Consider the following 12,135-nt stretch of genomic DNA (forward strand, 5'->3'; position numbering starts at 1 on the left):
GGAGCCACCTTGCCATTGATATCAGAGCATGCCCACTAATCCTCAAGCAGATGGCCTATCCGGGCGTGCATCGGCCGGATAACGCCTTGCCGCAGCGTCTTGTGCTCCACATTTTCCGCCTCCAACGACTCGCCAAAGTCAAAAGTCAACGTAAGGGTGCAGCCATGGTCCTGAGTAGATAGGCCGCTTATCGTGCGGAGGCCTGAGCCCTTGGGTCTTGAACTGCGGCGTCGAAGGTCTCGGCAATCATCGCAGCTGCTTCTTTGTGGGGTAGCGTAGTTCCCTGCGTGGGACAGCGTGGACCTTCTCGACACGCGTGGACTCCGAAAATACATTTAGACATCATCCGAGCCCTGGTGGCATCGTTCTGGATCTGCAACACAGACAGCAACCCGCGCAGAAGGTTGTCAGTAGCCGAACCTCGCTCGAGTCACTCCAAATACCTGTGGGAATCTGAGCTTTCGCATCCCTCTTCGTCTCTCACTTTGCATTCCTGGACGTTACCGCCGACCTCGACATGTCGTCTGCCTTCCACGATGACGGATCGCAACTTCGTGGGCATGGGTCCACGGTCACGCGAGTTGCTGCTCCGCGTGAACAATACAACGAGGACGACGCAGAGCACCGCCAGCTCCGTCGAGTCCGAGGACCTCTGCCATGGCTACTGTTCGCTGTCTGCGTTCTCGAGATGGGAGAGCGTTTTGTGTACATTGGTCTGAGCGGGCCTCTGCAGAATTACATACAGTGAGCAAGCACAATTCTCTAGGTTGATACCGGTCGGGAAAACTGCCTCTGACGTTACCATCTCAGAATCCCGTATCCCAGCAGCAACGGTGTGCCTGGTGCCCTAGGCCGGGGCCAGTCAACTGGTGCCGCGCTTGGAAACTTCTTCAAGTTTTGGGCCTACTTATGTACGGTCTTTGGAGCTATTGTCGCCGGTCAGTCAGCACGCCCTGAATTCCTACGTGGTGATTTCAGCTGACACGTTCATATTCGGTCTGTTGGCATTTAGATCAGTATCTCGGCAAGTTCAAGACAATCATTTGCTCGGTGCCCATCTACGTCATCGGCATGGTGATTCTCGTGGCTACCTCGACTCCTGCCGGCATAACTTCTGGCGCAGCCATGGGCGGGCTCATTGCCATGATGATTCTCGTCGGCCTCGGCACGGGTGGCCTGAAATCCTGCATCGCGCCACTGTCCGCCGAGCAGAACACTTCGTTCAAGTCTTATATCAAGATGACCAAATCTGGCGAGCGCGTCGTGGTCGATGCGCAGCTGACGAATGCCAGTATCTTCATGTGGTGAGTCGGTCTGTAGTGATTTCGCCACCCATAATAGAGCATTTAATGACCAGGTCCTGCAGGTACTACTGGGCAGCCAATGTTGGATCTCTCGCAAGTCTGATCACGACTAGTGTCGAAAAGGCGCATTCTTTCTGGGTCGCTTATCTGATCCCTCTCGTGTAAGTCACTCTTAAAACACAAACCCGTTTGTGTTTTCTTGTTCGAAGACCGCAGTCTAACTCTCTGTTTCGCTGACGATAGTGTCTTCCTCATGACCTTCGGCGTGTTCATGTTCTTCAGCCGGCGTCTCACCACCGCACCAGCGCAAGGTTCCGCGATTATCGACGCCTTCAAGACGACCGCCATCGCCATCCGGGAGCGCGGCTTCGAGAACGCAAAGCCCTCCGCCCTCGCCGCCCGACGACGCCTCGAGAAGTACGCCTTCGCACGCGCCAACGATCGGTACACCGACAGCTACGTGTCCGAGATTCGCAGCGGCATTGGTGCGTGCAAGTACTTTGTCCTGTTTCCCGTATACTTTGTCGTCTGGATCCAGGCTTTTTCAAACCTGGTGGCGCAGGCCGGGTCGATGAAGCTGGGGGGCACGCCGAACGACTTGATGCAGAGCCTCGAGACTATCTTTATGCTTGCATTCATCCCGCTACTTGACAGTGAGTTGTCCCCCATCAGCATTCTGAAGGGTACATATGTGTCCTGTCTTCCTAACCACTCGCAATGTCTACAGTCATCATCTACCCCTTCCTCCGCAAGCAGTGGGGCATCCACCTGAACCCGATCCTGCGTATATTTCTGGGCTTCATCATGGCCGCGCTGGCCATGACGTACTGCTGCGTGCTGCAGCACTTCATCTACGCCTCGCCCGAGGAGAACAGCATCGACGTGTGGCTGCAGACGCCCGCGTGGATCTTCATGGCGCTGTCCGAGATTTGGGTCGTCGTCACGGGGCTCGAGGTCGCGTTCCTCAAGGCACCAGAGTCGTTGAGGGCGTTCATCTCGTCCATGTTCTGGTTGACCATTGCGTTTGGGGCTGCGGTTGGCATCGGCCTGTCGCCTGTGAGCAAGGACCCGTACATGGTGTGGCTTTATGGCGGGATCGCTGTCGCGGCGTTCGTGTCGGGCGTACTCTTCTACTTGTGGTTTAGGAATGATATTGCCAACGGCATTGTTCCAGCCGGGGAGGTGAGTGCGCTCACGGGAGTCGAGGTAGAGAAGGTGAAGGGGATCGAGGCGGGCAAGGTGTCTGTTGGCGGCGACAAGCCGCCTCTGGCAGCCTGATGCAAGCCGAAGGAGTACCTCATATTTGAGTCCTCTCGGTGGTTTGCGTGAACAGGCACACACGGTGATCCCTGATGAGTAAATTTAGCACACACCAATAGACTACCGGGTTGCGAGGCAGTCATTGTTCTCCGGCAGTGCTCGTGCGATCGTCCAGCTATACTCATGTGCAATTTCAATACTTGAAGCGAATCCAATGATGCCTCTTTGAAGACTCGAAGTCGATTTACTGATGTCTGCTTAAGCACCTAATCAGTCATGTGGACCCTTGTGCTTTTCCCATGCTGCTGATTAAAGTTTGGACCCTGCCTCTCGGCCCCTCAGCTGGCGATGGGACAACATCCACCTCGGAGACCCACGAGAACGACTCGCAGTCTCCATCTAGCACACACCACATCCGCGACGAGCCGCAAATCTAGCAACGCGCCGGGGCGCGACGATGCAGCCGTCGGTGCGGCGATACAAGAGCAAGGCCCAGAGGCCGTGCGACTTCTGCCGCCAGCGCCGTGCCGCCTGCCGCATCGTCGAGGCGGCCCCTTGCGAGCTCTGCAAGGCTTACCGCCGCGACTGCACATTCGTCCACGCTCCTCCGCCCCGTCGCCGGGTACCGGGTCCCGACGGAGCCGGCGAGCCAGCCCGTATCAGCCCGGGCATTACTGGGCCGGGGCCGGTGCGCGGTACAGCGGCGGCGACGGCGGCGAATCTAGCAGGAACGGAGTCGCACAACCTGGTTACAAATATGCAGGGTCCTCCTGTTTTATCACACGATATGGGGGCTGCTTTCGAATCTTTGGATCGCTATCAACATGCCGTAGCGAGTCACCAAACTCAAGGTGCTCTTGATAGCGACCTTGAGGGCTACCAGTTCGAACCCCTGTACGACTTCCTGACTTCTGGCCCTGTTGAGGCGCACGGCGGTCTCCCCCATCTCGGAGAGCTCGACAACACACAAAGTACGCGTGAGGAGCTAGGCCCGCAAGCTGCCAACATCTCTCCAGGTATATGGCCGGGGAGCCCTCCCGCGGTCGCGGATGTAGATCATGGCGTCCTGATCGGTCCCACAGATCCAAGTGCGTGCCGCTTCCTGCATATCATCGTGGTCAAACTCTGACAAAGTGCTGCATAGTGGATCCTCATGTCATGCGGGAATATTATTACGACGGCCTGGGGCAGATGCCGTTCAAGAGATTGACAGTCAGATCTGTCGTTGGGGGCACTGACCCTGTGCAATTCCTGATAACCCACGACAGTGCTCGGGAGCTCAGTCTCCGACACGAAGAGAGGAGAGCCGAGCTTTCAACCATCATCGCACCGGACGTCGGTGCGCGACTGCTCTCCTTGTAAGTCATGCTCTATGCTAGTATTTCATGTTTGTGTGTACTGACCAGTATCGTCATCAGATACTACCGCTTCATCTCTCCACAGTTTCCAATCCTAGCATTCGAGCCCCAGCCCACCATCGAAGATCTGTCCCCAGACGTGCTTGCTGCAGTCTACCTTCTGAGTTTGGACTTCTCTACTTTCGACGACGTCCTGTGCATTCAGACCGTCTACGAGGAGCAGCACCGCAGAGAGCTGAGGGACTTCGCCATGGTGTGTCTGCGAGAACAAGAGAGTCGGCCGACTTTGAGCTCAGTCCAGTGTGCACTCCTACTTCTCCTTGCCCCGCCAGATGACTACCTCATGCCGAACAACGAGCGAGCGTCAATCCTAGCAAGCATGATGGTATCCATGTCCAACGCTTTGGGGTTGCAGTACGATCCGGCAGGCTGGAACCTCTCGGCGGCCGACAAGGCGTTACGTCGCCGGATATCATGCCTCGTGTTGATGAGTGATGTCTGGGTTGCGGCAGTCACCGGCCGGCCCCTGCTGATTTCGCTTGACAACTGGCTCGTGGACCGCCTTTCCGTCGAGGATCTAGAAAGCAGCGGTAACGATGCACACAAAATGCAGGACGTAGTGCGACTCGTCGAGCTGAGCAATATTCTCAGATGTATCCTGCGTGATCTTTTGTACGGTCAACTGCCACCGGCTGGACTACTATATTGTGCTGACTCGCAGTCTCTTAGCTCTTTGCAAAACTCACAGCGGCTGAGCACGAACCTTCCAGATACTCTTCGCGTGGCGCAGCCGCTCATGGAACAGATCACCGAGTGGTACTCGCACACCATCGCCAACAAGGACACTGGCCTTCGCGATGCTCGGGACAAAACAAGCAGTTTCCTGGAACTGGGCTACCATATCACCAGAGCGATTATTTTCAGGGCCATCATGCGCCCACTACACAATGGCACGCTTCACCACAACCACGACGTGCCCATGAACGGAACCACAATGATCCCCGCTGGGAGCGCCGAGCAGAACGGCTCAATGCGCGTAGATGGTGGGAACGGGGGGAAGGAACAAGTGCGTATTGGTGCCATGGCCTGTGCCAGGGCATTCACGGCTTACATCGAAGGGTTAAGTCTGGACGACTTCCAATCATTCTGGCCATTCTGTAGGTTTTTCTCCCATTTCGTTGCTTCAAGTTGTGACTTTCACTGCCTACCTCCAATGCGATGCTCTACTTGCGTTCAAGAATTCTTTTCAACTTTAAATCGCCTCACTTCGCTAACGCCTCTCGACACTTCCCCACGGGCGCAGGGTCAATAGCCGGCTTCGCGTTCCACTCCCAACTCTGGCTCACACTCCTCCTTTTGGCCCCAACACCAGCCGAGGCCGCAGAGTGTTATACGTGGAACAGCCGCGTCCGGGAACTGCTGCGCACGCGGGCGCGCTCGTTCGCCCCGCTCCGCCTGGCCCTGCTGCGCGCCGACAGCATCTGGTGGCGCGGGCTTGAGAGCACGGTGCGGCTCAGCCCTGTTGTCGCTGAGGGCATCGTGCTGGCGGGTGGCGGTGGCGGCGGCGGCGGCGCAACGGGGACAGGCGGCCTTGGGCGAGGACTGTCTTGAGTGGTCCACGGGGATTTCTCAATGGATCATGATATGGGTTGGTTAATCCTGGTGGCTAGCCAGAGTTTTATCGCCCGTTGTCCTGATTAGGTTGGTAGGATATTCTCGGGCAGAATTTAGAACCCAATACTTTCGGTCTGCCGACATCATGGCTGGACGATAGCCCTGTCTCGCCAAAAGAACTAGGCCCACCGTCATGAGCAAGAGCTTGCCAGCCAACGTGGTGGGTATTTTAGTGTTCATAGGCAAGCAATTAACCTGAGAACACGATTTCCATCCTTGTCATTATTACGAGCCATCGACCATAAAGATCAAGGGCGTTTCGAGTGTCGGCGAGCACGGTGAATGCGGGGGATCCGGCATGGTGTCTGATTGGCGGCAGTGGCCAATGGCCGAGAGCGGCGGCTGTTCTCCAACGCCTATCAGCGCATCAGTAAAGTTGGCGTCTAGCGCTATCTGGCAGCCACATTCCCGGCTTGGATGTCCAGGTAGCCGCCCCGGGCCGGCATCGGGGCGGAGGACTCGCCTGCACTTGCCTGGGCTGCGGCGTAACTGGAGCAAGCCGTCGATCGGCTCTCTGTCATCGGGGGAGGGGTAGAAGCATCGCACGATGCACTCTCATTCTTATGTTGTTGCTTCTTCTGCTAAGCGAACGACATTTGCACCAAATGATCCAATATCACCCTCTCGAAGTTTGGTACTAGAGGCTTCCCTAAGTTCTTTGCGTTCCACATTCTATCATTGTGACCTGTTAGCATAGCTGCAGTACGAGCCTCCCCATCTCTCATTTCTGGCAAGCACCATGAAACCAACCAGTATAACTTGCCTGTTTTCCTTGGGCCTAGCTGGCCTGGCTTCGAGTACGAAACACGTGGACGCGGACCGCGACAGCCTTTTCAATCATGCCATTTCACTCATGGAGAAAAGCCCGCTGGTCGACACGCACATTGACCTGCCCCAAGTCCTGCGCTCCCTAGGTACGCCCTAAGTCCTTCCCCTTCCCCTCGCGTCGGCATCCCGTCCGCGGAGTTCAGTGAGCACTGCTAACACCGTAACGTCCGGGAACACAGACCGCTATCCTCTCAATGCCATCCGCAGCATCAACGCCTCAGTCCCGGGACACGTCGACATCCCGCGTCTGCGCGAGGGCCGACTGGGCGGGGCCTTCTGGACCGTGTGGACGCCGTGCCCGGAGCTCGTGGGCGACGACCCGGGCCCGGACTTCAACAACCCGACCCACGCGCTCCGCGACGCCTTCGAGATGCTCGACCTGATCCAGAACATGATCGCCCAGCACCCGGAGCACCTGCAGCTCGCGCGCTCGTCCGCGGACATCACGGCCGCGTTCCGCGCGGGCAGGATCGCGTCCCTGCTCGGCATGGAGGGCACGCACTTTCTCGGCAACTCGCTCTCCTCCGTGCGGGTGTTTGCCCAGCTGGGTGTGCGCTATCTAACCCTCACGCACGTGTGCCACAGCGCCTTCGCGTCGTCGAACGGTGGCGGGGGACCCATGACGGCGGCGCACGAGGGCAACGGCCTGAGCCCCCTGGGCGACGAGCTGGTCCGGGAGCTCAACCGGCTCGGGGTCATGGTCGACCTGTCGCACACGTCAGACGCCACGGCCCGGCAGGCGCTGAGGCTGTCCCGCGCGCCCGTGGTGTGGACGCACTCGGGCAGCCGGGCGCTGCAGGACCACCCGCGCAATGTGCCCGACGACATCCTGGCGCTTGTCGGCGACGGGCCGGGCAAGAACCCCGGGGTCATCCAGTCGGTGTTCTACCCGCCGTTCATCGGCCCGACGCCGGAGACGGCGAATGTGTCCAGGGTTGCAGACCATATCGAGTATATCGCGCGGATCGTGGGAAAGAAGCACGTCGGCATCGCGTCCGACTTTGATGGGATGTATGCTTCGGTGCAAGGGCTCGAGGATGCGAGCAAGTACCCCGTCCTGGTGGCTGAGATGCTGGCTAGGGGCTGGTCGGACGAAGAGGTGCTGGACTTGATGGGGCGGAACCTGATGAGAGTCATGGATGCGGTCGATGCGGTCAAGGAGGAGTTGAAGTACGAGTTGCCCTCGACCGCCATCTGGGAGAAGAGGAAGGATCTGCCCGCGACTTGGGGTGAGGAGTACTACCCATACGAGGTCCGGGACGCGAGGAAGAAGCTGCAAATTGTGCACGACGAGCTCTAGATGGATACATTCCATCTTGTCATGCTCAGCGCGAACGGCTTCGGGCCGAAAAGAATATGTGTGCGCCTTGCACTTGTCAGTCCTATAAATGGAGTGTACCACGGCCTGTCACAACTTTGTGTTCAGGAAGAAGCTCGGGGATACATGATGATACGTTTCAGCCAAGGACAAACTCAACGGTCTCAGCCTCAGTCATTAAGTCAATGACTTATAGGATGGCAAAGTGACGGCGCCCCCGAGATGGCGCTTATGCACGCAGGATGTCGGTTCATCCGCAAATTCGAGTCAAGTCCTCGACTCACTGTTTAGAAGTCCCTTTAGCCGACCGCGTATGTTGCCACGCCGACCATTGGGTCTCAATTTTGTTAATGGTGCGCGGGAACGCTCGCCCGGGAAGGCGCATGACGTCTGCACGATGGCAACCGCTTCTGGCGCAGGGCGGCACGAGTCAATCGCATCACGATTCAGGTCAACTTTTGGTACGAAGAAACGCCCGAGACGTGGCCATGATCTTTTTCGAATTATTTATTATTATTATGATATAGGAGTGCGGTAAACGTGTGACGATGAAGAAAGCATCGTAGTGATAGGTACCATTATACAAGCTGGTAAAAGGGCTCGTGTGTCAGCTAGGTTACTACTTCTTGATAGCGCTGTACCAGCCGCCGGACTTGTACCCGTTGCCCCTGATGGACGACTTGAGCCAGCAGTACTTTGCCTTGCTCCAGATAGCGTCGACACAACCCGCGGTAGTATCGCAAAGGTCGGCGCACAACTCAAGAGTGGCGGTGTACTTGCTACCAATCGTGTCGCCGTCGTACTGGTAGTTGCAGGCGATCTTGTACGAGTTACCCGAGGGAGCATTGAAGGTAGTGCCATCGGCAGAGTTGTCAAAGCAGTTGATGGCGCCAATAGGGTCGGTGTTGGCGGGGCCGACGCCAGGAGAAGAGCCAGGGCTGGGAGAAGGGACGAAGTCGCTGGGCACTTTGATGGCGCTCCACCAGCCTCCGCTGCTGTAGCCGTTTGTCTTTGTCTTCTTGAGCCAGCAGTACTTGGCATCGCTGTACACGACGTCCACGCACCCGGCGGTGGTGTCGCAGAACCCGACGCACTGCTCAAACGTCTCGGCGCGCTTCGACGCGCCCAAGGTCTCGCCGCCATACTGGTAGTTGCACAGGATCTGGTACTTCTGGCTGGATCCAGGCGGTGTGAAGACTGTGCCGTTGCTCGACCCGTCCTTGCAGTTGAGCATCTTGACAAACTCCGCGCTGATCACGCCATAGGGGGTATAGTAGTGCTGGGCTTCCTGGATGGGGGTGGTTGTCATGGCGCAGTATGAGCCAGAGATGCTCCAGGCCACGTAGGTACATCCTGGGACTGCCTGCCCGGCTGCACAGGCATCGATGCATGACTCAATGGTGGGCCACGGGCCGCTTGGGTACTGCCAGCTCCAGGAGCCCTTCTCGGCGAAACAGTCGATCTCGTAGGTTTTGCCTGATGGCGTCACATAGCGAGTATGGTCGCTGGGGCCTTTGTTGGGATAGGTACCGCAGTTGATCGGTGACGTTCCGCGGGAGAAGAGGGCGGCTGCAGGAACGGCCTGCACAGCAGCAGCCTGGGCGACGGCTACAAGGCCGCCCAAAAGGGCAGTGGTCTGAAGCATGATACTGGTATTTGGAGCAAGGGAGCTAGAAGCGAAGAGACAATGAGATTGTTGTGCTGGTCAGTTGACGATGGGTCATGAAGATTGGGGAGACATTGATGAAGGGGCAAGACGACAATGGACATTATATATGAGAACAAGCGAAAGCGATCAAGCCGCCTTATCCCAGATTCAGCTGGTCATGGTCACACGGCAAGACCCCATGGGGGAACTGACCCTGAAAATGCGTCGTCGAGTATACTGGAGCCTCAGCTTCAGTTCAGGTGCAGAGATTTACTGTGGCTGCGTGGTCGGCCCCGTCCTTGTTTACGATCTATCGACTTGATAATCTCCACGAAGGAGTATAGTAGAGATGTCGAAGACACTAGAACATGACCGGTACCTGCGTTAGCGCTTGGTTGCTGTGGGCATAAAGCCAATGGTCCACTGCTGTCAGCCAGGGGCCACGCTATTTTCCAGCTGCCCCGCATCTGGGGTCAAAGGCCATGTGGACATGGGCGCGGTGACCATTTCCATCTGTGAAATCTCCACAAAGGCGTTGCTGTGGTAAGCTGATAGACTTCTAGCCGAAGCACCATGCATGGAGTGGCCTGATCGTCAGTCCAGGTCTGGCTCGCGGGCTTGTGGCCCCAGGCCTCGCCGAAAGCAAGTGGAAGTTGGATGGACCTGCTGCTCCAGTGGCACCACGCCAAGAAACGCTTTCACGAAGCGGTAAGTGGCCGGCAAGTGGCGTGAAGCTGTTTTGCTGCACTGTGGTTCAAAGGGTCCTATTTTGGACCGACGCAGGATCCTGTCAATATTGGCATAGAATGTCATAGTTCCCTTGCTCTTTGTCGGATGACATTTCATTGCCCCAAAATTTGCTTGTCTGCTCGTCCATTCCTACCATCTGCCCGTCCAAGGGCCGAATCTGGCTGCGATGTGCGAATCGAGAGTGTGGTTTGTTCCCTAAGGGCTGCTCCTTTTGAAACCATCAATCCGGTCGAGGATATTCAAGCAAGCTCTCATTAATATTAGTTTCTTATAAATTCTACTTTCTCAACCCTATCATTTAACGCAATGAGACCGCTCACTACTGTCGGCACGTGATGATGACTTGGATGAGCCTCATACACTGTACCGTCGTCGTGTCCTTGTGGAAGCGACTTCACGCCTGGCTTTGGCTATGTGGATGACTCCGACGACAAAAGTTGGTTTCAACACCCCGCAACCTCCTCACGCAAAGGGGATCAGCGTCCAGCTGCGCTCCTTGTAGTCGGCATACGCCTGCCCAAACGTCCTCTCGAGCCAGCGCTCCTCTTTCCTGATCCTGCCCACCAGGTGCGCCCAGGTGAAGCAGATGATCGGGCCCATGCTCACGGTGAAGGTGGGGAAGACGAGGCCCGGGCAGACCATGAACTGGCTACCCACAGTCCACAGCAGGAGGCCGAGGTATCCCGGGTGCCGGAGGAAGCGGTACGCGCCCGTGGTCAGGAGGACGGGCCGCATGGGCTTGTCCTTGTCGAGCAGCAAGGGGCGGGTCTCGGCGCCAGGGGCGTCGCTGGCCAGTTGGCTGCGGACCGCGGACGACGCGTGCAGTAGTGCCAGGGCGCGGAGGACGTGGCCTGCAAGCATGAGGTGGATGCCCACGACGGTCAATGGCGGGATTTCGAAGAATGCGAGGTAGTATATGCGGGGGGCCGAGAAGCGGACGATGCACTCGACCGATGCGACCGCATAGATGGGCCAGCTGTCAATGCCGGATAGGAAGGGCCGGATCGGCGAGCAGTCGTACTCGTCCATGTCGAAGTAGTCCTGCTGGTGGCTGAAAAGCGGGCCGCCACGGTGGCGGGCGGCGACACATGCCTCGAGGAGGTGATGGGCTGAGATGGAGGCGAGGTACGCCGGCACGCGCCAGTGGTCCGAGTGCGGCCACCGGACGTGGATGAGGACGGCGGCGGTGGACAGGCCGGCCAGGGCGACTGCGAAGAGCACGGCCGGCAGGGCGTTGCCCGACGCGAGGGCACGTCGCGGCCAGGCGAGCCACGATGCTGCTGCTGGACTGCCTGAAGCAGAAGGACTAGGGCAAGCGAGTCAGTTTGTGAATACTTGGGTCGCAGCACAGGGCTTGTTACCTCGGGGGCGACTCTAGATCCTGTGGTCGGACGAGTCCCAGCTCGACATCGCGGGCGGCCGCGTGCATGGCGGCAGTGGCGGTGATGCGCGAGGCGTTTTTGGAAACTGTGGAGAGATTCACAATGGAAATCCGGCGCGTGTGTCGAGAACCGCATGGTCAGGTTGGCGGCCGCCGGGAGGCACCTGACCCTTGACGGACGAGAAAATCAGGCAACACCGTCCCATATTTCTAGCCGTGCTTTTGCCCCAACAGGCACATTGGCAAAGCTTGGGAAGCTTCGCCTGGCCACAAGCAGCATCAGGGGGCCCGTCCCCTGTCCTGTTGGTGCTGTCAGTGGGTCTGCGCGAAATGAGTGGCTTCACGCAATGCCCTCGGAGCCGCCGCCCTAACTTATGGGCCCGGCTCACGCTAAATGCCGAGCGCTCGAATGACTGCGTGGGATATCGGGAGAGATGCTCCGAAGGGTCTGCGGGAGGCGGCGTGTCTCTCAAATTCTAGTAGTGCGATGACACAGAAACAACCACTGGCAACCTCTAAGAGTAACCCTCATCTCCTAATTCCCCCGGGGATGTCATGCCCAGAGGCACAATACTTACAGTGCTTGTTTCCAAAAACCCCGGAGAATCGGATCG

General features: G+C 57.7%; 5 protein-coding genes across 5 annotated transcripts; 3 read left to right on the forward strand and 2 right to left on the reverse strand.

The window, feature by feature from the left end:
- Positions 1-517: 517 nt before the first annotated feature.
- Positions 518-2,582, forward strand: B0I36DRAFT_366350 (POT family-domain-containing protein; the record flags this gene model as incomplete). Its single annotated transcript, XM_046159284.1, has 6 exons — positions 518-744; positions 811-938; positions 1,013-1,304; positions 1,367-1,465; positions 1,548-1,957; positions 2,032-2,582. The coding sequence occupies 6 exons, from the start codon at positions 518-520 to the stop codon at positions 2,580-2,582; spliced, it is 1,707 nt and encodes a 568-aa protein (XP_046007950.1).
- A 439-nt stretch (positions 2,583-3,021) lies between these two features.
- B0I36DRAFT_386988 (uncharacterized protein) lies at positions 3,022-5,533 on the forward strand (the record flags this gene model as incomplete). The annotated part of the gene is made up of 5 exons (XM_046161131.1): positions 3,022-3,652; positions 3,709-3,922; positions 3,983-4,594; positions 4,652-5,079; positions 5,226-5,533. 5 exons carry the CDS (start codon positions 3,022-3,024, stop codon positions 5,531-5,533), a joined length of 2,193 nt encoding a protein of 730 aa, XP_046007951.1.
- A 916-nt stretch (positions 5,534-6,449) lies between these two features.
- On the forward strand, positions 6,450-7,724 carry B0I36DRAFT_366352 (membrane dipeptidase; the record flags this gene model as incomplete). Its single annotated transcript, XM_046159285.1, has 2 exons — positions 6,450-6,510; positions 6,604-7,724. 2 exons carry the CDS (start codon positions 6,450-6,452, stop codon positions 7,722-7,724), a joined length of 1,182 nt encoding a protein of 393 aa, XP_046007952.1.
- Positions 7,725-8,361: 637 nt separating this feature from the next.
- B0I36DRAFT_366353 (uncharacterized protein) lies at positions 8,362-9,387 on the reverse strand (the record flags this gene model as incomplete). Its single annotated transcript, XM_046159286.1, has 1 exon — positions 8,362-9,387. The coding sequence occupies one exon, from the start codon at positions 9,385-9,387 to the stop codon at positions 8,362-8,364; it is 1,026 nt and encodes a 341-aa protein (XP_046007953.1).
- An 852-nt stretch (positions 9,388-10,239) lies between these two features.
- Positions 10,240-11,684, reverse strand: B0I36DRAFT_331354 (uncharacterized protein). The gene is made up of 2 exons (XM_046154970.1): positions 11,502-11,684; positions 10,240-11,446 (listed from the first exon to the last, which is right to left on the reverse strand). Exons 1-2 carry the CDS (start codon positions 11,567-11,569, stop codon positions 10,603-10,605), a joined length of 912 nt encoding a protein of 303 aa, XP_046007954.1. The 5' UTR covers positions 11,570-11,684; the 3' UTR covers positions 10,240-10,602.
- Between the last annotated feature and the right edge of the window lie 451 nt (positions 11,685-12,135).

The sequence above is a fragment of the Microdochium trichocladiopsis genome, assembly GCF_020744255.1.
Source record: "Microdochium trichocladiopsis strain MPI-CAGE-CH-0230 chromosome Unknown B0I36scaffold_9, whole genome shotgun sequence".
Lineage (NCBI taxonomy): Eukaryota > Fungi > Ascomycota > Sordariomycetes > Xylariales > Microdochiaceae > Microdochium > Microdochium trichocladiopsis.

Bases quoted from the DNA above. Each gene is read 5' to 3' on its own strand.
- B0I36DRAFT_331354 (XM_046154970.1), bottom strand. From the start codon at position 11,569: ATGCACGCGGCCGCCCGCGATGTCGAGCTGGGACTCGTCCGACCACAG. The intron at 11,447-11,501 runs GTAACAAGCCCT...CGCTTGCCCTAG, and splicing joins GATCTAGAGTCGCCCCCGAG to TCCTTCTGCTTCAGGCAGTC.